Below are 27,811 nucleotides of genomic sequence, written 5' to 3'. Positions count from 1 at the left end.
GAGATTTCCCACTGTTTGAATGATGTGCTTCATCCTCTCTACTTTTTCCCTGCTGTGTCCCCACAGTTATGATGCTCAAAATTTATAGAGTTTAAATGCTTCTTGCTGCTGTTTCACATTTCTACTTACTGTTTATTCATAGGATAAGGATACGAGAGTTCTGTGTTAGAAGGAGCTTTTATATAGACGATTAGCAATGCTGAGAACATCCACTTATCTTTTGGTAACATTGATGGATTCCAACAAGGCACATGTAATACTGCTTAACATCACAAATGGGCCTCTTCATAAGAAGTGTTGACTGCATGGAAACAGTTGAAGGAGTGTTTCATCAGGAGACATTTCAGAGTTTATGAGGCTTGGGTTATGTGCATATTCCATGACAGACTGTTAATCAATCAGAATATCATATTCCACTGCTGGGACTCTGGAAGGTATTTTGTATTTAGAATATGTAGGATAGAATATAAATCCGAGATCCTCCCTGTCTCTCTCTCTCTTTTCTTTTTTTTTTAATTCACTGCCAAGACCAAGTGAAACTTAAGATTTTATTAGGCTGGACTATTGCTGTTACAGTATAACATGGTACCTGGTGTGTCTTAGGAAATAGAGGTGTTATGCCAACAGTGGTCATGAGTTTATTTTCTCCTTCAATGCCTGATAAGAAAATGTGCTGTCAGTTAAAGAAGTGCAGTGGGAATAATGATCATTCTAGAAGCCTTCAAACTAGGCTACAGGTATTTAATTTAAAAGTAAATTGTCTGTTTGAAGAGTTAGTATGTCCTTTTGACAAGAAGTATTTAAAGCAGAGAGATAAAGTATAGTTAGTGACTTAGGGGTTTTAAAATCATTTTCCTCTAAATGCTAGCTGAAGACCAATTGTTGAATGTCTGTGCTTAACATCAGTTTCGTTTACAATGTTTTAGTTTGTTATCATTCCACCTGAGGGCAGGCAGGAAACATACAGCTGAGTTTAACTCACACCATTCCCTTTGCTTTGTTAGATCTGATGAGAGACTTGCTAGCTATTCAAGTTTCCTTTGTTGATGTAAAATGGCACTTCTGGACTACTGGTCAGTCTCAGGGTTTTTTTTGTTTTTTGGGGGTTTTTTTAGTGAGTTGGTTGGTTGATTGGTTTTGGTTTTTTCTTCCCACTGTTTAGATTTTTACATATGACTTAATTGTAAGTTTCTAAGCACAGATGAATATAGAAGAATTAGAAATCCCTTGTTTCTTGTGTTTAAACAGTGATGCTTTATTTTTTTTCCATTGTTTGAAGTTTCTTTTAGGGCCCTCCTTTTTTCCTGGTTACTGTAGATAACTGGATATGATAAAAAAAAAAAAGTTACATTTGATTTATAATCTAATCCTCTTAAGGTTAGAAGGACCCTAGACATTAGTCAAAGTCCTACATTTTACAAATAAGGAATCAGACCCCCAGAGAAAAGAAATGACTTCCTGGGGCACTACGGCTGTCTGTGACAGAGCAACATCCAAAGTCTGGTCTCCTGACTTGCTGAAGAGTTCTTTTTCCTCTCCATCAACCCCGTGTGTTCCATTCCCAACTTATACGATGACATCTGAGCAGATTCTAACAACAAACCCTTCATGGGGACGTCATTCCCCAAGCTTGCTGGTTGATGACTTCAAGTGTTTGACAGTGCATATGACAATATAATTTATCCTGTGACTGCACAGATGACATCCTGCGAATACTACTTGATGCTGCCACAAAATCATCCCTGAAAGGATTGCAGCTGTCTCTGGATCCGTAGCTCCCATAGTCTTCCTTTGAAATATACCCCAAAATGTCATTCTCACTGTTAAAGACAAATGCCAAATATGGTAACACATTTATAGTTGCTGATTATCATGTCAATGTGATCCTTTTTTTCTCTCATCATTGTGCTTATCTATATATCCTATTTTGCTATTCTAGGTTTGTGTGCTGGAGAGGCAAATATTTGACTTCCTTGGATATCAGTGGGCACCTATCCTGGCAAATTTTGTACATATTATTATCGTCATTCTTGGTTTATTTGGAACCATTCAATATAGACCTCGTTACATAACAGGAGTAAGTACCCTTCCTGTTTTCTAAAAATTTTATTGAAATAGAGAAAAAATATGCAAACTATATATGTCTTGAAAATTATTTGTAAACTCTATCTTTAAAGTAGCATGTGTTTGTTTATATAGTTTCATGTTATATCAAAAGTAATTTAAAAAACTGTCAAATTTAAAACACTTGGCAGTGAATAGCAATAAATGGTACTTTATTAAAGTACCAATAAATTGTACTTTCAGCAAATATTCTTTTGTAAATACAAGGACGATAGAAATGCTATGTGAAAAATTATAAAGTCATGTTTTCCAATTTAACAGATTCTAGTGGGACTTTTCCCCATTTTAAATAATTATATTTTGTCAACTGAATAAAGGTAGTTTAAAATCAATACAAATGAACATATAGTATTAATGTAAAAATGTTAATACATATTAGGGTGAATATTTGACATACTTGAAAGCCAAAACAGTCTGGACCACTCTGTGTCTTTCACAATTCTTTTTTTGGCTTGGAGGAAGTATTTTGCATTCTCACTCAAGTTAAACTTACTTAACATAAAAGTGAAATCCAACTGTGTTGTAGTTGCTATGGGAACCATAACAGGATTTTTTACTTTTGTGTGTGTCTCAGATCTCAGCTATAGCTCTTCATTAATGTAGATTTTTTTTATTGCCATCATTTTTTTTTTCTGCTTCTTCTGTTTTTGACAAAGCAAAAAATGTATAGTATCTCTTTAAAATTGTAAAGCAAGTTTTTGATAAAGGCATTTATATGAGACACTGTAGCTAAAGATCTGCCTTATTCAGTGCAAACCAGCAAGCCTTCTTGGGTCTTATGAAGCCTCGTTCACATAAAAGACGCCCTCCTATTACTGTTGTTCTCTCTGGCATCTGGAACCCAGATAAAGCTCATGGGTACTGAAACAGGCAATATGGTGGCAACTGGGACCAAGGGGTACGCTGGCTGGCTAAGGTTGAGTTGGGAGCCCCATAGTCTTCTCTGGGAACACACCCAGATGAGCACATGTCCTCTCTAAGGGTATGCTTCCATGTAAATCTTGTAATACTTTTTACAAGAATACAAGTAGGATGTGTTCTGTTGCAGAGGGTTTTTCAGTGCATAAGATATGATAGTAGTGTTCACTTTCTTGTATAAATTGTAATTTTATCCAATGTAAAGGAAGTGGTACAGTGTGTGGGAGTGGGTTTTCTGTAGTCATAATTCCAGGGTTAAAATCTTTAACCTACCAAATTCTGTATGACTTTGGACAACATAACCTAACCAATCCTTAGTTTCTTACATTAACAATGAAAGTAATTATTGTGATTATATTGACTCAGTTCAGTGATTATATTGACTCAGTTCAGTTCCGTTCAGTTGCTCAGTTGTGTCCGACTCTTTGCAACCCCATGAACTGCAGCATGCCGGGCTTCCCTGTCCGTCACCAACTCCCGGAGTTTATCCAAACCCATGTCCATTGAGTCAGTGATGCCATCCAACCATCTCATCCTCTGGCATCCCCTTCTCCTCCTGCCCTCATTCTTTCCCAGCATCAGGGTCTTTTCAAATGAGTCAGTTCTTAGCATCAGGTGGCCAAAGTATTGGAGTTTCAGCTTCAACATCAGTCCTTCCAATGAACACCCAGGACTGATCCCTTTTAGAATGGACTGGTTGAATCTCCTTGCAGTCCAAGGGACTCTCAAGAGTCTTCTCCAACACCATAGTTCAAAAGCATCAATTCTTTGGTGCTCAGCTTTCTTTATAGTCCAACTCTTACATCCATACATGACTACTGGAAAAACCATAGCCTTGACTAGATGGACCTGTGTTGACAAAGTAATGTCTCTGCTTTTTAATATGTTGTCTAGGTTGGTCATAATTTTCCTTTCAAGGAGCAAGCATATTTTAATTTCATGGCTGCAATCACTATCTGCAGTGATTTTAGAGCCCCCCAAAATAAAGTCAGCCACATGCTTTAATTTAATTGTTACATGCCATTACATGAAACAGTCTCAATTTACCATTCCTCTTCCATTAGACTTTGAGGCTCCTCCATGATTTTATTCTAATAAATAGTGTTACTCTGAGTATCACCATATAAGTATGTCATGTCCACTTGTGATAAAGTTCCTGGAATAAAAATCTAGGTGTGGATCAAATTTTTTGAATGGCTTAAAAGTTTTTTGCTTCTTTGTTTTGAGGAGTGAGTGGGATATTATATTGGGTTGGCCAAAAAGTTCATTGGGTTTTTCTGTAACATCTCTTTGACCAACTCAATATAAAATGATGTTGGCACAATGCTTGGTATTTAAAAGCTTAGCTTTTTTTAAAAAAAATTGTGTTTATTATCATTTGAAAATAATACTGAACTGTATAGACTAATAAGAGCCTGATAGGCAATTTGAAATAGAGTATGGTAATCTAAGTTATTGGTTGAACTCTCTACCACTTTTAAACTGCTACAGCTCTCAAAAATTTTTTTGAGATTTCTGTGTACCAAATTAAACTCATCTTCTTAAATTACATATGCACAAATCTTTTCAATATAAGATACAGTCTCCAGTGTTCCATAAGAGTTACAATGTCATGACATGCCTTTAAGATTGTTAGAGCTTTTATATAATTGAGAGGATCTCTGAAATCTTTCTGAAGTCTTAGCTGCATGTCTTAGCATTGCATCTTTGATTTGATCTTGACTTGCAGACACCATTCTGAATTTGTTCTTTTTCTAGAGGCAACGTCTTTACTTGGAAAATCTTTTGCCAGCTGGAGATGCTGTAAAAGTGAAATTTTTATTTTCCAACCTAGCAAGTCTTCAGTTAACAATGTACCCTCTAAATTGTACTTGAAAACGGGACTGTTCCTTTAGCTCATCTCTCGTAATATCATGTTGCTGCTGCTGCTGCTAAATCGCTTCAGTCGTGTCCAACTCTGTGTGACCCCATAGACGGCAGCCCACCAGGCTCCCCCATCCCTGGAATTCTCCAGGCAAGAACACTGGAGTGGGTTGCCATTTCCTTCTCCACTGCATGAAAGTGAAAAGTGAAAGTGAAGTCGCTCAGTCATGTCCGACTCTTAGCAATCCCATGGACTACAGCCTACCAATATCATGTTATGCGTAGCTAAAAGATGACGAATAATACTGTCAACCGTTTGCTTGGAAATCCCATTAGCCAGATCCACAAGTTTGTAGATATATTTTCTATCTTCAAAGTTACTGCAGGCAGTATTTAGCCTTATTGTTCCCACAATAATTGTTGTGAGCCTTCTTTTCTCCAGTCCTCAAAAACCATTTCTTTACTGTTTTTCCTGTTTTCCCTGATAGTCTTCTCACTGTCCTTCTGGCCTCCATCTGCCACCTTGTCTCAGAGTTAATGCTATCTATTTTAGGTTTGTGTTATAGTATCACTCAATTTCTATACTAGTTACCTATTTCTATGTAATTTCTATATAACAAACCATTTCTATATATCAAATTAGTGGAATCTCATGGCTGTGATGCCCTGCTGAAACTCAAAAGTTGATTCATGAAAATAGAGAATTTGCCATAAAAATGGAATAAAGGATTTTCAGTTTGCCTAAAGATGATAAAAAGAATTTTAGTTAAACAAACTTGAATGGAATCATAGATGACAGAAATTCTGGTCAAAGAGGGATCTGGGTTTAGCAGGAAAATGCAAAATTGGCAACAAGCTGTAACTAACAACACGGTACTGCAGCAGTTAAGAAATATCCATAGTCTTTCTGTATTCTGGATATTGAGATATTAACAATGAAATTTCTTTTCCTTTCCCCTGAAAATGTAAGTTTTTATGATTTCTATATTTGTCATTTTACATCACAATATAAAACAACTCAATATAAAAATAGAGATAAGCACTTTCATCAGTTCACAACTGAAACTTATTTATATTTTTGTACATTTTCTTCATCTGTGTGCAATTGAAATGTATCTGATTACGCTACATCTCAAATATGTGTATTTTTATTTTAAGTAATATCAAATAATTTTGGAATTCATGTGGCTATTTCTTTGATCATGGTCCAGTCAAAGGTTTTAGCATAGTCAATGAAACAGAGATAGATGTTTTCTTCTAAATATCCCTTGCTTTCTCTATAATCCAGAAAATGTTGGCAATTTGGTCTCTAGTTCCTCTTCCTTTTCTAAACCCAGCTTGGACATCTGAATTTCTTGGTTTGCATAATGCTGAAGCCTAGCATACAAGATTTTAAGCATGACCTTTCTTGCATGGGAGTTGAGTGTGATTGCCTGATGGTTAGCATATTCTTCGTTACAACTCTTCTTGGGAATTGGGACGAGGATTGACTTTGTCCAGTTCTGTGGCCACTGCTGGGTCTCCCAGATTTGCTGACATAATATACACCTTGATGGCATCCAGGCTGGATGAGTTACAACCCGGAATCAAGATAGGCTGGAGAAACATCAACAACCTCAGATATGCAGATGATAGCACTCTAATGACAAAAAGTTAAGAGGAACTAAAGAGCCTCTTGATGAGAGTGAAGGAGGAGAGTGAAAGAGCTGGTTTAAGACTAAATATTAAAAAAAGAATAGATCATGGCATCTGGCCCCATTACTGCATGGCAAATAGAAGGGGAAAAAGTGAAAGTAGTGACAGATTTCCTCTTCTTGGGCTCCAAAATCACTGTGGATGGTGACTGCAGCCATGAAATCAGAAGATAATTGCTCCTTGGCAGGAAAGTAATGACAAACCTAGACAGTGTGTTGAAAAGCAGAGGCATTACTCTGCTGACAAAGATCCATATAGTCAAGGCTATGGTTTCCCAGTGATCACATACGGTTGTGAGATCTGGACCATAAAGACGGCAGAATGCCAAAGAATTGATGCCTTGGAACTGTGGTGCTGGAGAAGACTCCTCAAAGTCTCTTGGACAGCAAGGAGATCAAACCAATCAATCTTAAGGGAGATCAATTCTGAATATTCACTGGAAGAACTGATGCTGAAGCTGATGCTCCAGTATTTTGGTCATCTGATGAGAACAGATGACTCAGTGGAAAACTCCCTGATGCTGGGAAAGATTGAGGGAGAAGAAGAACGTATCAGAGGATAAGATGGTTAAATGGCATCACTGATGCGATGAACATGGACTTGGGAAAACTCCGGGAGATGGTCATGGACAGGGAGGCCTGGTGTGCTGCAGTCCATGGGGTCACAAAGAGTCAGACTCGACTGGGCGACTGAACAACAACAGCAATTTCATTGTTTATTTAACTCTTTACATATTATTATATATTATGTAATATAATAAATATATTATGGTATGGTATATATCGGGGGCTTCCCTGGTGGCTCAGTGGTAAAGAATCCACTTGCCAGTGTAGGTGATGCAGGTTTGATCCCTGGGTCAAGAAGATCCCTTGGAGAAGGAAATGGCAAACCACTCCAGTATTTTTGCCTGGGAAATCCCATGGACAGAGGAGTCTGGTGGGTAACAGGGATTGCAAAAGAGTCCCACACAACTTAGCAACTAAACAACAACAATAATGTGTATATCATTATACATCATACTGTTTTCATGTTTTTATGATAAATATTTCCCTGTAATCATCACCATAAAAAATGCCCTCATCTTCATTTGTGATTTTGATCCTTAAAAAAAGATACCTAAATATAACTAAATAATATGAACAAGTTTAAATCCTTTAGTATATAGTTGACAATTATGCATCCAGAATCATTTTATTAAATTATCCTCCCACCAATGTACAGCAGTGTTTTTCACTGCACCCCTTCTAACCCTGAATATTATCTGTTCTCATATTTTTTTAATCTACTGAAAGAAAAAGTATCATTTTTATTGCATTTCTTATCTTACCGAATTGAACTTTTTTCATATTTTCATTAGCCATTTTTATTTCCTTTTCAAGGGATTGTCATGCTGTATTCATTGCTCATTTTTCTGTGGAGCCTTAGGGTTTACCATAACAATTTTTACGTATAGATCACTTAGTAAAGATCCTTACCCTTTTAAATATCATACATTTTCATTTTGATATTTATTGTTTTTCTCTTATTAAAATGAACTTTCCCTTTGTGATAACTTCTATTTATTTTTAATTGGAGGCTAATTACTTTACAATGTTGTATTGGTTTCTGCCATATAACTGTGAATCAGCCTTAGGTATACATGTATCCCCTTTCTCTTGAGCCTCCCTCCCATCCTACCCCCATCCCACCCCTCAAGGTTATCACAGAGTGTAATGATGTGTTCATTACCTGTAGGCCTAATTTTGCTAAAACAAAAAGGCAGATGCCCAAAAATAGAGGCTAAGAAAAAAAGTGTCACTTTCCACATTTGCTATTTGTAGAGAGTTTCAATTTATTGATGGTACATATTATTCTATTAATTGAAAGCTTCCTCCCCGCCTAAAATAAGCATGTGGGCATCCTTGAAACACTGAGCACAGTAGCAACAAATAAAATTTAGAGTATTGGTAATGAGTTTCATTTCCTTAACTAATTTTCTCTTTCATAAGAACAAAGAAGAAAAATTTACAACAGTTAATTGGGACAAGAACTCATTAGTACCCTTTGAAGGCCTCTGGCATTTCAAAGAATATAATATGTTGAAGTAAAATTAAATGGATGATTTCAATTCCAAGCAAAAGACATTTGAAGCAAGAATCCATAAAAAGTATCTGTATTGCATAACTCTGTAGCATCAAGAGTCCCAAAGAAAAGCCCAGATTAACTTTGGTGGAATAATTCATACATAAATACATACAAATGGCTCCCATGAAAGAATTACCTTATGTCATAAATGAAATTGCCAGATACATCTTCATTTGGGCTAAAGACACTGGCAAGCAGAATATGATTTGAGATATCCAGTAGGTATTAGTTAATGACAAAAAATGTTGATGAATTGCATGCTTTAAATTGTCTAAGATAATCTGAGGAGTATGTGGTTCCTAACTGGGAAAGGCACAGCAATTTTTTTGGTGATATTACCACAAAACATGTTGTCATAACTCTCATTATTTTTTCCTGTTTTTTTCTTTCTTCCCTCTCTTCCTTCATTCCTTCCTTTTCTTTCCTCTTACCTTCTCCCCACCCTCCTTCCCTCCCTTTCTCCGTATTTAACCAAGTTATTTTGAAAGAAAAAAGAATACCTTGCAGAGCTTGAAACCACTGACTTGGTCAGTTAAACTCATCCCAAAACTAGAAATGAATTCAAAATAGCTAAAAATCCATTATTCAGATTTCATAAAAACAAGAGAAGAGAACAACATACCAAAATCACAGTGATAGGAATCATATATCTTCTTTTCTTACCATTTCCATCACCGTTCACAGATGCTACTAGATTACTTCCTCTACAAATCCTACAAACCTCACATTAACTTTGTAAATTTTCTGTTCAAACTCATGTAACTAGGAAATAGCAGAGTCGGGATATGGACCCATGCTCTTAACCAAAGCCATACTCTTAACTACCATACTGAACTACCTTTTATGTGCACAGCTCAAAGGGCCATAATTTATCTGACAAATGAAAACAGGTTTTGTTAAGATTTTGGCAGATCCAAAATCTGTCATAGCATTTGCCGTTTGAAGAGCAGTTAGATTTTAAATTGCTGTCTGCAATTTATATCATTCTTATATCAAGGTTAATGGTATTTGCTATGTATTTAGTGAGGAAATGACCTTTTGTCTCCAGAATTAAGAACACAAAGCCCTAATGGTGCACATTTTATTTTTGCAGAAGGATAGTATCAGAGAGTATCCTTAATTTCCTGAAATAATGAATTAAAATGATATTTTAAAATTGTTTCTTATGGCAATCAACATTTGATAATGGTAATTCATATATATACATAGTACATATGTATGTATATAAACATAATTTGCATATGATTTATAGTATATATTAAGAACAGAAGTATCTCCACATTTATTTCAAGGAGCTTTAAGTAGCTGGTAGGAGAATTCATTTCTATATAATTGAAAAAATACCCTTATTATATACCAAAACATGCATGTATGTATATTACTATTCCTATAGAGTTTTTATATGACATCAGTTTAGGTTATAATAAGTAATCCAAATTAAACAAGTGGGAAAAACTGGGATCAGTATCCTGTTTTGTTACCAAAAAAATCAAGAGATTAAAATAGTATGTGACATGATGTACAAGTTGCTCAGTTATGTCCAGCTGTTTGCGTTATGTACAACAGTTATGTGCTTTGCATTATGTACAACAACAGTTATGTACAACTCATGGATTGTAGCCTGCCAGGATCCCATCTCCATGGAATTCTCCAGGCAAAAATACTGGAGTGGTTGCCATTCCCTTCTCCAAGGGATCTTCCCGACTCAGGGATTGAACCTGGGTCTCCTGCATTGCAGGCAGATTCTTTACTGTCTGAACCACCAGGGAAGTCCTTTAAACTAGTACAGTTACAGCTGATTTCAGGAAGCAGGAATATGATGTTTAGAAAGAGAAGCCAATATTCATGAATTGTCATTCCTTGTTTTTTTTTTTAAATAATGAACTATTAGACTGTCATTAAACCTCTACTCATTCTTCTGAAATAATGAAGAATTGAATACTGCTTTCAGTTTGCATATTAAAATTTTAGATGAATAATTTCACATTGTTGCTGAGTACTAAACTTTGCTTCCTCAATTTGAGACACTTTTTTCCCCTATATTATTATTTAACATATTAATAATGGTTTATCAATGAGTGTTTCTTTGTGAATTGACACATATCCTTCTCTCCTTTGAGGGAGGGCAGAGCATAAAAAGACATCAATGAGTCAGCTTCAGACAACATGTCATCTGTTCTGACGTCCTTGATTTTGCTTTTCCTTGAGCCAGTTTATTAAAAGAAAGGAAACCCATGTCATCTGGGACAAGTCTTGAAGGCCACATGGAGTTATCAGAAAACAAAGCTAAGACCTATTATATAAAACCATTCTGTTATGGCAGTTTGGGACATGTATAGATTCCTCAGAGGGTGTGCAAAAGCAAATAGAAACTCAATTTGTATGGGGGAAAAAAAAAAAAAAAAACTCCATGTTTTTGGAATTTACTATTTACTGATAACCAGCCATGGTTTGAATTTTAAGTTTTTAAGGAGCTCAGGTCCCCGTGGAAACTATAACCAATAGCAATATGAGGAGTAAGTTCTGTGTCCGACTCCCAAGTCATATGTTTCTTTCACTCTAGTAATATGACTGTCCTAAAAATTTGTGTACTGTATTTGGTCATTTCTAGGAAATTATTAATCTATGTTTAGGCAGTTGTTTTGAGTATTTGATTCATTTTTTGCAGGAAAAAATATCCAAAAGGAAATGTATTGCAGCTGAAGCATTAAAAATGCACACTTTCTGTTCAGGACAGAAAATCAATGTAGATTAGAGATGAAAAGACTTGAGATAGTAGTAAATTAACATTGCTTCTAATGACTTAGTAGTTGTGAAAATAAGTCTTTTCCCATAAGCCTGGGAGGGGGGAAAAAACATCATTACAAGTTTTATGGATTTAGCCTCTAGTTCTAAAATAAATGTAATAATGCAACATGGTGAATGCAATTTATTCTCAAAAGGATGTATTCCCTTAGGGAATTGTGGGCCATTTATTCTACAAGAATATACTTGTGCTCACATTCTGTTGTTAGGCTGTGACTAAAGATTTATAGAATGTGGCAAGTATAAGTAATTACATTCTAACAGTCTAATTTCTGTTTGTAAGTCATCAAATAATTTTTGGAAAAAAATTCTGAGGAGAGACGTGAGATAGATCAGTTCAGTTCAGTTGCTCAGTTGTGTCTGACTCTTTGCAGCACCATGGACCGCAGCACACCAGGCTTCCCTGTCCATCACCAACTCTCAGAGCTTGCTCAGACTCATATCCATCGAGTCAGTGATGCCATCCAACCATCTCATCCTCTCGTCGTCCCCTTCTCCTCCTGCCTTTAATCTTTCCCAGTATCAGGGTATTTTCCAGTGAATCAGTTCTTCTCATCAGCTGGCTAAAGTATTGGAGATTCAGCTTTAGCATCAGTCCTTCCAAAGAATATTCAGGACTGATTTCCTTTAGGATTGACTGGTTTGGTCTCCTTGCAGTCCAAGGGATTCTCAAGAGTCTTGTCCAATACCACAGTTCAAAAGCATCAATTCTTTGACACTCAGCTTTCTTTATAGTCCAGAATTTCAAAAACAAAATGTAAAATTAGATTTATAATAAGATAAAAATCCTCTTCCTTGCCTTTCTCCAGCTGTTCCTAGTCTCTTTATAGTTCCTGAGTGGTCTATATAGAGACATGTCAGAGGGTCTGTAAAAGCAAAATCATTTTACTCTAATTTATTTTTGGATCACACTGTTTTGACAGTCCCCCTCCCAAATCTCCCCTTCCCAATGAAGTTTGTCTTTCTTTTATTCTTGAAAGTGAGAAAACAGGCTTTAAAAAAAATACATTTCCTATTTCCATTTCTTACTCATTCTGTTCATATTTTGGAAACCCATTGCTTTCCTGTTTGAGTTTAGGCCATTTTCTTCGGACTTGACCATGATTTTATCAGCAACTTTTTGTTTTTAGGTTAGGCTCTTCTTTCCTGGAGATTTCCCTCTCTCCAGTCTAAATTGGTGGCTCTTCAGGCCTATTACACATCCATCTATCCTTCTCTGCACCCCCTGAGTTAGAGTCATGCTTTCTTAGATCATACCTATTTTCTTTCTAGTATTCTTCACACAAATTTCTGAGAAAGTTTGTTCTGAGTTTATTCTACCTTTACACTTGAGTGATAGGTTTACTAGAGGCAGAATTCATGGGTGAGAATCAATCTTCCTTCGAGCAGTGAAGTAATTTTCAATTGTATTCTAGGAAGCAAGGTTACTGATGGGAAGTCTGAATCAATCTGTTCTTCATTCTTTTGTAGGTAACTTGAAAAAACATCTTGCAATATTCATTTCATAAGGGTTGTCTTACCATTTCCAAAGGAGGTGTCTGAGTGTGGACCTAATTGAAAATTTTGTAGGCCTTTTTGATTTGAAAGCATGAATACCTTCAACTCTGGAGTGTTTGTGTATCTATCATTTTGATGATGATTATGCTTTTGACCATTTGACTTTATCTTAAGGTAATTTAATTTAACAGTTATATGTATTATAACTTTGTTTATTTACTTATTTTAAAAATCTCATTTTTTTTTTTCCTATAGGGGATTAAATGCTTCTCTGTTTCCAAAGGTGGTGGAGGGACTGTGCTTGTCTTCCAGCCCACATTTACACTCACTGTTATTCATACGTTCCTTCCTCAAGTCTCCAGATTTTAAAGAATTCTGCCTAGTAGTTAATCTTCCTCTGCATCTGTGGCTCATCCATATATACTGTGGACTGCCAGTTGCTCTACTCTGCTTATTAATGAGCACTTAAATGTCCAGTCTTCCTCTTCCGGCAATTGATCGAAATAGCTCTATTTTGCTGCTCATAATTTTAGGGCTGTAGAAGTTGCATGCTGTTTGCCTTTTTGAATCAGAAGTGGAACAGTAACTATTAAAGTCCATTAAAGGTGGTGCTAGTGGTAAAGAACCCGCCTGCCAAGGCAGGAGACATAAGAGACATGAGTTCAGTCCCTGGATCAGGAAGATCCCCTGGAGGAGGAAATGATACCCATTCCATATTCTTGCCTGGAGAATCCCATGGACAGAGGAACCTGGTGGACTACAGTCTATGGGGTTGCAAAGACTTAGACACAATTGAAGTGACTTAGCATGCAGACACACACAACATATTTTACTTTGAAATTGTTTCCTTTTCTCAGGGAGTTCTGAACAGGTGGCTTTGTTATACAAAGGTATGGAAATCCAATGACTATTAGAATTCCTTCACTCTTTAAAAAGTCCTTCATTGATTGTTTATTATATGGTAAGGACTATGCTATGTGTAAGTTATACCATAACAAACAAAGCCTCCAAATGTTTCCATTTTAAAAGAGGGGAGAAGAAATATGTAACCATGTAAAAACAATGCTTATCATAAATTCTATGAGAGATGTAAAGGATATCACAAGATTCCCAGAACAGATTCGATAAGTCAACAAGGGGGCTGAAAAGATTCCAGAGATCCTTCATAGAGGAAATGACACATGAATTAAGATTTAACATTTGAGTATGATGGGGAAGACAGGAAGAGGTGATAATTTCAGGCAAAGATAACAGAAGTAAAAGCATAGAGGTGTTTAAAAATGTAACAGTATTTTTATTGATTTGTATTAGATCCACATGTCTGCTACACAGAGGCTGGACTAGTTAAAATTAAGGCTAACTTGGTAGCCTTTTTTTCCCCCTTCATCAGGCTCTCCCATCAGAAAGCTTCCATAAGCTTCTTATCCTCTCCATCAGAGGGCAGACAGACTGAAAACCACAATCACAGAAAACTAACCAATCTAACCACATGGACCACAGCTTTGTCTAACTCAAGGCTATAAGGCCATACCATGTAGGGCCATGCAAGACAGACGGGTCATGGTGAAGAGTTCTGACAAAATGTGTCCACTGGAGAAGGGAATGGCAAAACACTTCAGCATTCTTGTCTAGAGAACCCCATGAATAGTATGAAAAGACAAAAAGACAGGACACTGAAAGATGAACTCCCCAGGTCGGTAGGTGCCCAATATGCCACTGGAGATTAGTGGAGAAAAAACTCCAGAAAGAATGAAGAGACGAAGCTAAAGTAAAAACAACACCCAGTTGTGGATGTGACTGGTGATGGAAGTAAAGTCCGATGCTTTAAAGAGCAATATTGCATAGGAACCTGGAATATTATGTTCATGAATCAAGGCAAATTGGAAGTGGTCAAACAGGAGATAGCAAGAGTGAATGTCAACATTTTAGGAATAAGCAAAAATGGATTGGAATAGGTGAATTTAACTCAGATGACCATTATATCCACTATTGTAGGCAAGAATCCCTTTGAAGAAATGTAGTACCATCATAGTCAACAAAATAGTCAAATGCAGTACTTGGATGCAATCTCAAAAACGACAGAATGATCTCTGTTCCTTTCCAAGGCAAACCATTCAATATCACAGTAATCCAAGTCTATACCCCGACCACTAATGCTGAAGAAGCTGAAGCTGAACGGTTCTATGAAGACCTACAAGACCTTCTAGAACTAACACTCACAAAAGATGTCCTTTTCATTATAGGGGACTGAAATGCAAAAGTAGGAAGTCAAGAAACACCTGGAATAACAGGCAAATTTGGCCTTGGAGTACAGAATGGAGCAGGTCAAAGGCTAACAGAGTTTAGCCAAGAGAATACATTGGTCATAGCAAACATCCTCTTCCAACAACACAAGAGAAGACTCTACACATGGACCTCACCAGATGGTCAACACCGAAATCAGACTGATTATATTCTTTGCAGCCAAAGATGGAGAAGCTCTATACAGTCAGCAAAAATAAGACCGGGAGCTGACTGTGTCTCAGAACATGAACTCTTTATTGTCAAATTCGAACTTAAATTGAAGAAAGTAGGGAAAACCACTAGACTATTCAGGTATGACCTAAAATCAAACCCCTTAGAAAGACAGAGTGGAATTGAAAAATAGATTCAAAGGATTAGATCTGATAGACAGAGTGCATGATGAACTATGGACAGAGATTTGTAACATTGTACAGGAAACAGGGATTAAGACCATCCCCAAGAAAAAGAAATGCAAAAAAGCAAAATGGCTATCTGAGGAATGCTTACAAATAGCTGTGAAAAGAAAAGAAGCAAAAAGCAAAGGAGAAGAGGAAAGAATACCCATTTGAATGCAGAGTTCCAAAGAATAGCAAGGAGACATAGGAAAGCCTTCCTCAGTGATCAGTGAAAAGAAATAGAGAAAAACAAAAGAATGGGAAAGACGAGATCTCTTCAAGAAAATTAGAGATACCAAGGGAACATTCATGCAAAGATGGGCTCGATAAAGGACAGAAATTATATGGGCCTAACAGAAGCAGAAGATACTAAGAAGAGGTGGCAAGAATACACAGAAGAACTGTACAAAAAAAGATCTTCATGACCCAGATAATCACGATGGTGTGATCACTCACCTAGAGCCAGACATCCTGGAATGTGAAGTCAGATGGCCCTTAGGAAGGATCTCTATGAACAAAGCTGGTGGAGGTGATGGAATTCCAGTTGAGCTATTTCAAATCTAGAAAGATGATGCTGTGAAAGTGATGCACTCAAAATGCCAACAGATTTGGAAAACTCAGCAGTGGGCACAGGACTGGAAAAGGTCAGTTTTCATTCCAATTCCAAAGAAAGGCAATGCCAGAGATTGCTCAAACTATCACACAATTGCACTCATCTCACATGGTAGTAAAGTAATGCCCCAAATTCTCCAAGCCAGGCTTCAACAGTATGTGAACCATGAACTTCCAGATGTTCAAGCTGTTTTTAGAAAAGGTAGAGGAACCAGAAATCAAATTGCCACATCTGCTGGATCATCAAAAAAACAAGAGAGTTCCAGAAAAACATCTACTTCTGCTTTATTGAATATGCCAAAGTCTTTGACTGTGTGGATCACAACAAACTGGATAATTCTTAAAGTGATGGGAATACCAGACCACCTCATCTCCCTCTTGAGAAATCTGTATGCAGGTCAGGAAGCAGCAGTTAGAACTGGACATGGAATAGCAGACTGGTTCCAAATACGAAAAGGGGTACATCAAGGCTGTATATTGTCACCCTGCTTATTTAACTTCTATGCAGAGTACATCATGAGAAACGCTGGGCTGGATGAAGCACAAGCTGGAATCAAGATTGCCAGGGGAAATATCAATAACCTCAGATATGCAGATGACACCACCCTTATGGCAGAAAGTGAAGAAGAACTAAAGCGCCTCTTGAAGAAAGTGGAAGGGGAGAGTGAAAAGTTGGCTCAAAACTCAACATTCAGAAAACTAAAGTCATGGCATCCAGTCCCATTACTTCATGGCAAATAGATGGAGAAACAGTGGAAACAGTGGCAGACTTTATTTATTCGGGCTTGAAAATCACTGCAGATGGTGACTGCAGCCATGAAATTAAAGGACGCTTAGTCTTTGGCAGGAAAGGTATGACCAACCTAGACAGCATATTCAAAAGCAGAGACGTTGCTTTGCCAACAAAGGTCTGCCTACTCCAGGCTTTGTTTTTTTTTTTTTTTTTTTGACTTTCTCTTTATTTTTTTTTTAAACTTTACATAATTGTATTAGTTTTGCCAATATCAAAATGAATCCGCCACAGGTATACATGTGTTCCCCATCCTGAACCCTCCTCCCTCCTCCCTCCGCATACCATCCCTCTGGGTGGTCCCAGTGCACTAGCCCCAAGCATCCAGTATCATGCATTGAACCTGGACTGGCATCTCGTTTCATACATGATATTTTACATGTTTCAATGCCATTCTCCCAAATCTTCCCACCCTCTCCCTCTCCCACAGAGTCCATAAGACTGTTCTATACATCAGTGTCTCTTTTGCTGTCTCGTACACAGGGTTATTGTTACCATCTTTCTAAATTCCATATATATGTGTTATTATACTGTATTGGTGTTTTTCCTTCTGGCTTACTTCACTCTGTATAATAGGCTCCAGTTTCATCCACCTCATTAGAACTGATTCAAATGTATTCTTTTTAATGGCTGAGTAATACTCCATTGTGTATATGTACCACAGTTATCCATTCATCTGCTGATGGACATCTAAGTTGCTTCCATGTCCTGGCTGTTATAAACAGTGCTGCAATGAACATTGGGGTACACGTGTCTCTTTCCCTTCTGGTTTCCTCAGTGTGTATGCCCAGCAGTGGGATTGCTGGATCGTAAGGCAGTTCTATTTCCAGTTTTTTAAGGAATCTCCACACTGTTCTCCATAGTGGCTGTACTAGTTTGCATTCCCACCAACAGTGTAAGAGAGTTCCCTTTTCTCCACACCCTCTCCAGCATTTATTGCTTGTAGACTTTTGGATCGCAGCCATTCTGACTGGTGTGAAATGGTACCTCATAGTGGTTTTGATTTGCATTTTTCTGATAATGAGTGATGTTGAACATCTTTTCATGTGTTTGTTAGCCCTATGTATGTCTTCTTTGGAGAAATGTCTATTTAGTTCTTTGGCCCATTTTTTGATTGGGTCATTTATTTTTCTGGAGTTGAGCTGTAGGAGTTGCTTGTATATTTTTGAGATTAGTTGTTTGTCGGTTGCTTCATTTGCTATTATTTTGTCCCATTCTGAAGGCTGTCTCTTCACCTTGCTAATAGTTTCCTTTGATGTGCAGAAGCTTTTAAGGTTAATTAGGTCCCATTTGTTTATTTTTGCTTTTATTTCCAATATTCTGCGAGGTGGGTCATAGAGGATCCTGCTGTGATGTATGTCAGAGAGTGTTTTGCCTATGTTCTCCTCCAGGAGTTTTATAGTTTCTGGTCTTAGGTTTAGATCTTTAATCCATTTTGAGTTTATTATATCCACAAATCAATCAATGTAATACACCACATTAACAAATTGAAAAATAAAAACCATATGATTGTCTCAATAGATGCAGAGAAAGCCTTTGACAAAATTCAACACCCATTTATGATAAAAACTCTCCAGAAAGCAGGAATAGAAGGAACATACCTCAACATAATAAAAGCTATATATGACAAACCCACAGCAAACATTATCCTCAATGGTGAAAAATTGAAAGCATTTCCTCTAAAGTCAGGAACCAGACAAGGGTGTCCACTTTCACCATTACTATTCAACATAGTTTTGGAAGTTTTGGCCACAGCAATCATAGCAGAAAAAGAAATAAAAGGAATCCAAATTGGAAAAGAATAAGTAAAACTCTCACTATTTGCAGATGACATGATCCTCTACATAGAAAACCCTAAAGACTCCACTAGAAAATTACTAGAACTAATCAATGACTATAGTAAAGTTGCAGGATATAAAATCAACACACAGAAATCCCTTGCATTCCTATACACTAATAATGAGAAAACAGAAAGAGAAATTAAGGAAACAATTCCATTCACCATTGCAATGGAAAGAATAAAATACTTAGGAATATATCTACCTAAAGAAACTAAAGACCTATATATAGAAAACTATAAAACACTGTTGAAAGAAATCAAAGAGGACACTAATAGATGGAGAAATATACCATGTTCATGGATTGGAAGAATCAATATAGTGAAAATGAGTATACTACCCAAAGCAATTTATAGATTCAATGCAATCCCTATCAAGCTACCAACAGTATTCTTCACAGAGCTAGAACAAATAATTTCACAATTTGTATGGAAATACAAAAAACCTTGAATAGCCAAAGCGATCTTGAGAAAGAAGAATGGAACTGGAGGAATCAACCTACCTGACTTCAGGCTCTACTACAAAGCCACAGTTATCAAGACAGTATGGTACTGGCACAAAGACAGAAATATAGATCAATGGAACAAAATAGAAAGCCCAGAGATAAATCCACACACATATGGACACCTTATCTTTGACAAAGGAGGCAAGAATATACAATGGATTAAAGACAATCTCTTTAATAAGTGGTGTTGGGAAATCTGGTCAACCACTTGTAAAAGAATGAAACTAGAACACTTTCTAACACCATACACAGGCTTTGGTTTTTTAGTAGACATGTATGGATGTAAGAGTTTTACTATAAAGAAAGCTGAGCACTAAAGAATTGATGCTTTCTAACTGTGGTGTTGGAAAAGACTCTTGAAAATCATTTGGACTGCAAGGAGATACAACCAGTCCATAGTAAAGGAAATCAGTCCCGAGTGTTCATTTGAAGGACTGATGTTGAAGCTGAAACTCCAATCTTTTGACCACCTGATGCGAGGAAATGACTCATTGGAAAAGACTCTGATGCTGGGAAAGATTGAAGGTGGGGAGAGAAGGGGATGACAGAGGACGAGATGGTTGTATGGCATCACCAATTCAATGGACATGAGATTGATTAAACTCCCGGAGTTGGTGATGGACTGGGAAGCCTGGCATGCTGCGGTCCATGGAGTCGCAAAGAGTTGGACGTGACTGAGTGACTGAACTGAACTGAACTTAGAGACCAGAATAGAGACCAGAATAAAGAAAATACTTGCCCATCCTAAATTTTTATATAAGACATTGTCTATATATTTAGGAGTTTTATATATGCAGGAGTCCTAAGTGGCTAGCAGCATGGCAGGGAAGAAGAAATTAAAAGATAGGTATGTTTCTAGATATTTTCAAGAAGAGGCTGGGAAGTGGTGGAAGCATTTCACAAGGCAGTCATTAAAGTAAGATGAGCAATTTGGGGAAAAAATTTTGAAAATTCAGTTCTAAACTTTCATTTTCTGATTAGTTATATGGATATTACCAAATATAGATGTCTCAAACCCTTTGTAAACTGTTCCCTAACAACTTGATACCACTTTTAGTTAAAAATAGTAAATATTATGTAGTATGTAGATAACATGGTTTTATCATCCTAAAATAGAATACTTTTGTTGTTGTTTACTCACTAAGTCATGTCCAACTCTTTTGAGAGCCCATGGACTGTAACCATCCAGGCTTCTCTGTCCATGGCATTTCCCAGGCAAGATTACTGGAGTGGGTTGCCATTTCCTTCTCCAGGGGATCTTCCCAACCCAGGGATCAAACCTGTGTCTCCTGCATTGCAGGTGGATTCTTTACTGCTGAGCCACCAGAAAAGCCCTGAATGCCTTTATTAAATACCTGGTAATTGGGTTTCCCAAGTGGTGCTAGTGGTGAAGAACCCAATGTTTTCAGTACAGGAGAATTATGATTCTGCTGTGTGCCGTGGTGGGTGGTTTAGTCAAGTGGGTGTCTGACTTATCTGCTTCCTGGTATGATTCTGACCACCAGCTGACTGTCCATTAGAGTCTATGGGCCTCCAGCTAGCCAGTATTTTAGACTATCTACATGCCTACTGCTTTTCAGGAAAACCTCAAAATCACTGCCACTCAATACCTACCAAGTGTTCAAATAAGAAAGATGATATTTATGGGGAGTTGCTGAAAGAATAAGTGGTGAATGTATTCTGCCAGACCCTTTATATCCTATCCTACACAAACAGGGCTTCATACCTGTACTGGATCAGTTTAGAATTTTCAGTGCATTATTTACTCCTGATTTGCATTTTAGCTATACATCAGTTAACCTACATTGAGTGCTTTTATAAGAAACAAACTTATGACCTCTATTCGTTGTCAAGGTTTTGTTGAACTAGGGGAGGAAAACTTTTCCCTTCTTCCCTTCTAGGTTCTATGGCTGGTCTAATAATTAAATTGATGTAAGATAGATTAACAGGAGGAAAACAAATTTAATTTTCTATATGCAGGAATCCCTTAAAATATGAGACTAAAAGAAGTGGCCAGAGCAAGCAGATTTTATGCCTTTTAGAGAAATAAATAACACATTTGTGAAGAATTGATAAGAGAAAGAAATTTTGGCTTGGAGTGGTAAATTAGTGAGAAGTAACAAGGTTTGTTTATACAGCCTTTTGGCTGTAAATTCCCTATCTCTGGTGAAAAGAATATTTCTCTCCATCTTGGAATAGGGATTACCTTTCACATGAGATTTATTTCCTGCTTTAAAGGGGACAGAGGAGGGCTAGAATACTTCTATTTCACCAGCCTTTCCTCAAATAACTTTAATTCAAAATAATCAGTGTGCCAGACTGGCATATTGTGATCTCCTTCATCCAAATCCTGGAAATAGTAATGTTTTACTTATGTAGTAGGTTGTTTTTCCTTGAGATCCTGATAAACTTAGCACTAGATACACATAATTTTAAGATTAAATATGTGACCTGCCAAAGTTTTCCAAAACAAACACACAAAAAAGCTTTCTATATCTATTTTCTGATAAACTAATAAAAGTAATTCTTTTAGTATACATCTGCTAACACTCTGTGCCAGACACTCCTCTAGATCCTGTGTATTCAACATTGAAAAGACCAAATTCAAGCTTTTATGGGCAAGACAGACAGTATACAGGCAGTAAGAAATAGGTCACAGAATGACATTACAATATGAAAGTTTGTTCTCTCTGTCTCTCTCTTTTTTTTATATGTGTTTGTGTGTGTGTGTAAGTTGCACAATTGTGTCCAACTGTTTCCAGGAGATCTTTTGACCCAGGAATCGAACCCAAGTCTCCTGCATGGCAGGCAGATTCTTTACCGTATGAGCCACCGAGGAAGCCTATATATATATATTCCCTGGAGAAGGTAATGGCTACCCACTCCAGTATTCTTGCCTGGAAAATTCCGTGGACAGAGGAGCCTGGTAGGATACAGTCCCAGGGATCTCTTTGTCAGGGGCTGCAGGTTTGTTGTAGTAGCATCGTGTTAGTCGCTCAGTCGTGTTTGGCTCTGTGCAACCCCATGGACTGTAGCCTGCCAGGCTCCTTTGTCCACGGAATTCTCCAGTCAAGAATACTGTTTCCTCCTCCAGGGGATCTTCCCAACCAAAGGATCGAGCCGAGGTCTCCAGCACTGGATTCTTACTACTGGACTGCCAGGAAAGCCCTATGCTTTGATATTAACTTCAAAATTATTACATTCAGTTAAAAAATTAAACCTATTAGAACTATAATTGAAATTACTTTAAGTTGATTTTATGTGAAACTTTATGAGATTTAAGCTCGCCATCCAACAACTTGGTATGCCTTTTCATTCTAATTTCTCTTGTATTAGTTTGATCAATAAGATTTTGCAGGCTCTTTCCTGTAGATTTTATACTTTTCTTGTTAAGTGTATTTCTGTATACTTTGTAAATTTTACAGCAATTGTGAATGGAATGTTTCCCGCTTTCTAAGTGCTTATTAAAATGGAGAAAATATGTTGCTTTTGTGTATTTATCTTGTTCAAATTTTCTTATTAATGAAGTTTTTCTAGCATCCTTTGGATTTTTTAGGTGATATCTTTAAGAAAATAAACTTTTTTCATTTATGCGCAATAATAGTATTATATATTTTTATTGTATTCATAAGACTCTCTAATACAGTTAAAAATATATGTGGCAATTACACAAATCTCAGTCAAGTTCCTGAATTTTCATGTAAAGATTTTGGTGGCGTTGCATGCTTGCTCAGTCATGTCTGAATCTTTGTGACCCCCATGGGCTGTAGCTGCCAGGTTCTTCTGTCCATGAAGTTTTCCAGGCAAGAATACTGGAGGGGGTTGCCATTTCCTACCCCAGGGTAAAGATTTTAATATTTTGCTGTTTATTTTATAATTGCTATTCAGATCAGATCAGATCAGATCAGTTGCTCAGTCGTGTCCGACTCTGCGACCCAATGAATCGCAGCACACCAGGCCTCCCTGTCCATCACCAACTCCCGGAGCTCACTCAGACTCAAGTCCATCGAGTCAGTGATGCCATCCAGCTATCTCATCCTCTGTCGTCCCCTCTCCTCCTGCCCCCAATCCCTCCCAGCATCAGAGTCTTTTCCAATGAGTCAACTCTTCTCATGAGGTGGCCAGAGTACTGGAGTTTTAGCTTTAGCATATTCCTTCCAAAGAAATCCCAGGGCTGATCTCCTTCAGAATGGACTGGGTGGATCTCTTTGCAGTCCAAGGGACTCTCAAGAGTCTTTTCCAACACCACAGTTCAAAAGCATCAATCTTCGGCGCTCAGCCTTCTTCACAGTCCAATTCTCACATCCATACATGACCACAGGAAAAACCATAGCCTTGACTAGACGAACATTTATTAAATAGTCTTTACTATATTTAAATTTTTGTTGTTGTTCCATCACTAAGTCATGAACAGCTCTTTGAGACACCATGGACTACAGCACACCAGGCTCCCCTGTCCTTCAGTGTTTCCCAGAGTTTGCTCAAATTCATGTCCATTGACTCAGTGATTCTGTCTAACCATCTTATCCTCCGCTGCCCCCTTCTCCCTTTGCCTTCACTCTTTCCCAGCATCAAGGTATTTTCCAATGAATTGGCTCTTTGTATCATGTGGCCAAAGAATTTAAATAGGTTCCTTCAATTATAAGAATGATAATGCACTTTGTTAAATGTTTTTAAACCTATATTAATGTAGTAATATTACTTTTTTAAAAATTTTAGATATATTTAGTTGAGTTGATAAATGTTCTAATATTCATCCCATCTTCCTTTACTGCCTGCTAAGTCACTTCAGTCATGTCTGACTCTGTGTAACCCCATAGATGGCAGCCCACCAGGCTCCCCTGTCCCCAGGACCCTGTAGGCAAGAACACTGGAGTGGGTTGCCATTTCCTTCTCCAATGCATGCAAGTGAAAAGTGAAAGTGAAGTCACTCAGTCATGTCTGACTCTTAGTGACCCCATGGACTGCAGCCTTCCAGACTCCTCCATCCATGGGATTTTCCAGGCAAGAGTACTGGAGTGGGGTGCTGTTGCCTCCTCAGCTTCCTTTACTAGACTATACCATATTTTGTAATATATCATTCTTTGCTTCAGTTAATGAAATTCTAATATTTTTATTTCCTTATGTTATATCTTTATTCAAAAATGAGATTGATTCATAGCTTTTCACTTACAGTATTTTGCAAGTTATCCAAGCCTCATAAAATAAAATGGGGAGATTCCCTTCTGTGATCTGGAATAGCTCAAGAAGGATTGGAGCTATTAATGTTTCTAAGAGCACATCTATGAAATCATCTAATCCTAGTATTTTCATGAATGATAGCTATTTAATCATCTTTCCAATCTATTTTACAGTAATTGGTCTTTTTTTTTTATTTTATTTTATTTTTAAACTCTACAATATTGTATTAGTTTTGCCAAATATCGAAATGAATCCTCCACAGGTATACCTGTGTTCCCCATCCTGAACCCTCCTCCCTCCTCCCTCCCCATACCCTCCCTCTGGGTCGTCCCAGTGCACCAGCCCCAAGCATCCAGTATCGTGCATCAAACCTGGACTGGTGACTCATTTCATACATGATATTATACATGTTTCAATGCCATTCTCCCAAATCTCCCCACCCTCTCCCCCTCCCACAGAGTCCATAAGACTGATCTATACATCAGTGTCTCTTTTGCTGTCTCGTACAGGGTTATTGTTACCATCTTTCTAAATTCCATATATATGCATTAGTATACTGTATTGGTGTTTTTCTTTCTGGCTTACTTCACTCTGTATAATAGGTTCCAGTTTCATCCATCTCATTAGAACTGGTTCCAATGTATTCTTTTTAATTGCTGAGTAATACTCCATTGTGTATATGTACCACAGCTTTCTTATCCATTCATCTGCTGATGGGCATCTAGGTTGCTTCCATGTCCTGGCTATTATAAACAGTGTAATTGACTTTTCAAGTTTTCAAAATCTTTTTCAAAATCTTTCAAAATCTTGCATGATTTTGGTCATCTAAATTTTGACAGAGAATATATTTTCTGAAGACTTTATCTTATGTTATTATCTTGGAATTCCAGTAATATTTGATTTATTTCTTTTTAAAATCTCTTCTCTATTCCTAGATGTATTTCTTTTCCCTGTTTTTTTTTTTCACTCCATCATTACTTCAGAATCAAGAAAACAGCTAAAATCAGTGTCATTCACTGTTGCTTTTCCCCTCCTCTCTTATCACAGTAATGAGAGGAGGCAGGATCTTGATGTCACGTGGGTACCGCCTCCAGGATGTTTGCTAAATTTTATGGTAATAGTTGAGCCAAATTGATAAAGTAGCCTTATGACTTTCTTGCTTTGGGTTTTCTTAGTGTAATTGGTGTGTCAAGTAACAACAGTAAACAGTTACTTAAAAAGCAAAAAAAAAAAAAAAATGATGTGACTGAACAAAGGATTTCAGTTTATTCAATTTTGAAATTCATTAATAATTTTCCTTTTACTGAGTCAACCAAACTGAAGCTAAATGAAGAGATAGTCTCTGAGTGTAGCAATTATTACAAAACTGCTTTTGTGTAATATTCTCTATAGCATTTGTTCCAAAATAAATCTTTATTTGCAACAATATCACAAAATATTCTGAAGTTGACTCTTCACTTATTTTGTGAACAGTTTTAGTTGTTGGAAGCTTTTTTGATTGCCCAGCTGTCTCCTTAATGGAATAGTTGTCATTTTCTTGGTCATCTCTGTGCTGTGTTTGTAGACATCTTGTCAGTGGTTTTTGGAAACGTTGACTCATCTGAGGACTCCATGCACAAGAATATGTTATCTAAATTCGACTGTCAAATCTCTGTCTGCCTAGACCTGTCATTTTCTGAAATGCAATGGAATCAATTTTTCTGTCTTCTCTTTTTTTCCTCTTAAGGGTACCACATGTATTTAAGGAACTGTGTAACAGAAATATTCACTGCATGTATGAAAGTCATTTAGTCTAGAATTCATTTTTATTGTATGGGGGGTGTCATAGAGTTAAAAATTGGTATGTGTGTGCAGGAAGATGCCCTTTGGAAGTGAAGCTGCTGTTTTCTAAGAAATTTATTTCACAGTCCAGTAAAATTCTAATTATCTTGTCATCATTTTGAAATCTTAGTGTTTGATGAAGGGCATAAATACTTTTATGTTTGGTTATATAGTCATGACTGATTTTTTGCGACCCCGTGGACTGCCGCCAGGTTTCTGGTCCTTCACCGTCTCCCAGAGCTTGCTCAAACTCGTGTCCATTGAGTCAGTGGTGTCATCCAACAGTCTCATCCTCTGTCATCCCTTTCTCCTCCTGCCTTCAATTTTTCCCAGCATCAGGATCTTTTCCAATGAGTTGGCTCTTCACATCAGGTGGCCAAAATATTGGAACTTCATATTCAGCATCAGTCCTTCCAGTGAATATGCAGGGTTGATTTCCTTAAGGACTGACTGGTTTGGTCTCTTTGCAGTCCAAGGGACTCTTGAGAGTCTTCTCCAACACCACAGTTTGAAGGCATCGATTCTACAGTGCTCAGCCTTCTTTATGGTCCAACTCTCACATCCGTAGGTGACTACTGGAAAAATAATAGCTTTGACTCTCCAGATCTTTGTCAGCAAAGTAATGTCTCTGCTTTTTAATACTCTGTCTAGGTTTGTCATAGCCTTGCTTCCAAGGAGCAAAATGCCATGATCTTAGTTTTCTGAATGTTGAGTTTTAAGCCAACTTTTCACTGTCCTCTTTCACTCTTATCAAGAGGCTCTTTAGTTTCTCTTCACTTTCCACCATTACCTGACCACTGAGTAAAAATGAAATAAACAGCCCAGTAGCTTTAAGTCAGTCTAGAGCAATGATATATCACTCCTGTGTATCAGTAAAGAGTGAGTGCTCATGCTATCTACTATGAAAATGAGATTTACTGATAAGAAAAGGTTAAAAAAACATAACAGTCATTTTAGGAAGCCAATACATTTTTACTCAAGGGGAAACTGGTATCATGTGAATGTCTTCCATGCCCCTGCAACTTTTTCTGTGTTGGGGTTGAAAGTGAATGATTTCAGTATTACAGATTGCACACTTGCTTTTAGATATCAGATACACCTATTCCAAAGGCATAATATCATTAAGGCTTTTCTGCACCAAAAAAATACATATTGAACTTGGAAAAGGTTTCAAGAATTTTATTCCTTTCTCACTAGAGGCATTTTCCAGTTTGAGCTCACTTTCACTGTTACTAATTAAATAGTAAAAATAAACAGGACCTCAGGGAACATCCATCATTTAACTGGCAATGCCTTCTCCCCTGTGCCATTGCCACGCATCTTGTTATGGTAAAAAGATGATCCACTATTGTATTTATAT

General features: G+C 37.2%; 1 protein-coding gene across 3 annotated transcripts in view; it reads left to right on the top strand.

Moving 5' to 3' along the window:
* NKAIN2 (sodium/potassium transporting ATPase interacting 2) overlaps nt 1-27,811 on the top strand; it is a 1,188,323-nt gene that overhangs the window by 556,916 nt on the left and 603,596 nt on the right. For all 3 annotated transcript variants that reach the window (XR_003512549.1, XR_003512550.1, XM_027551078.1), the window contains exon 2: nt 1,940-2,077. Coding sequence is in view for 1 of the 3 variants with exons in the window: in XM_027551078.1 (XP_027406879.1) it covers nt 1,940-2,077 (138 nt within the window). In the remaining 2 variants the exon portion in view is untranslated. The remainder of the gene's footprint in view (nt 1-1,939; nt 2,078-27,811) is intronic.

Source organism: Bos indicus x Bos taurus, chromosome 9, assembly GCF_003369695.1.
Source record: "Bos indicus x Bos taurus breed Angus x Brahman F1 hybrid chromosome 9, Bos_hybrid_MaternalHap_v2.0, whole genome shotgun sequence".
In the NCBI taxonomy this organism is placed as follows: Eukaryota; Metazoa; Chordata; class Mammalia; order Artiodactyla; family Bovidae; genus Bos; species Bos indicus x Bos taurus.
This window is presented reverse-complemented; position numbering and strand designations above follow the sequence as displayed.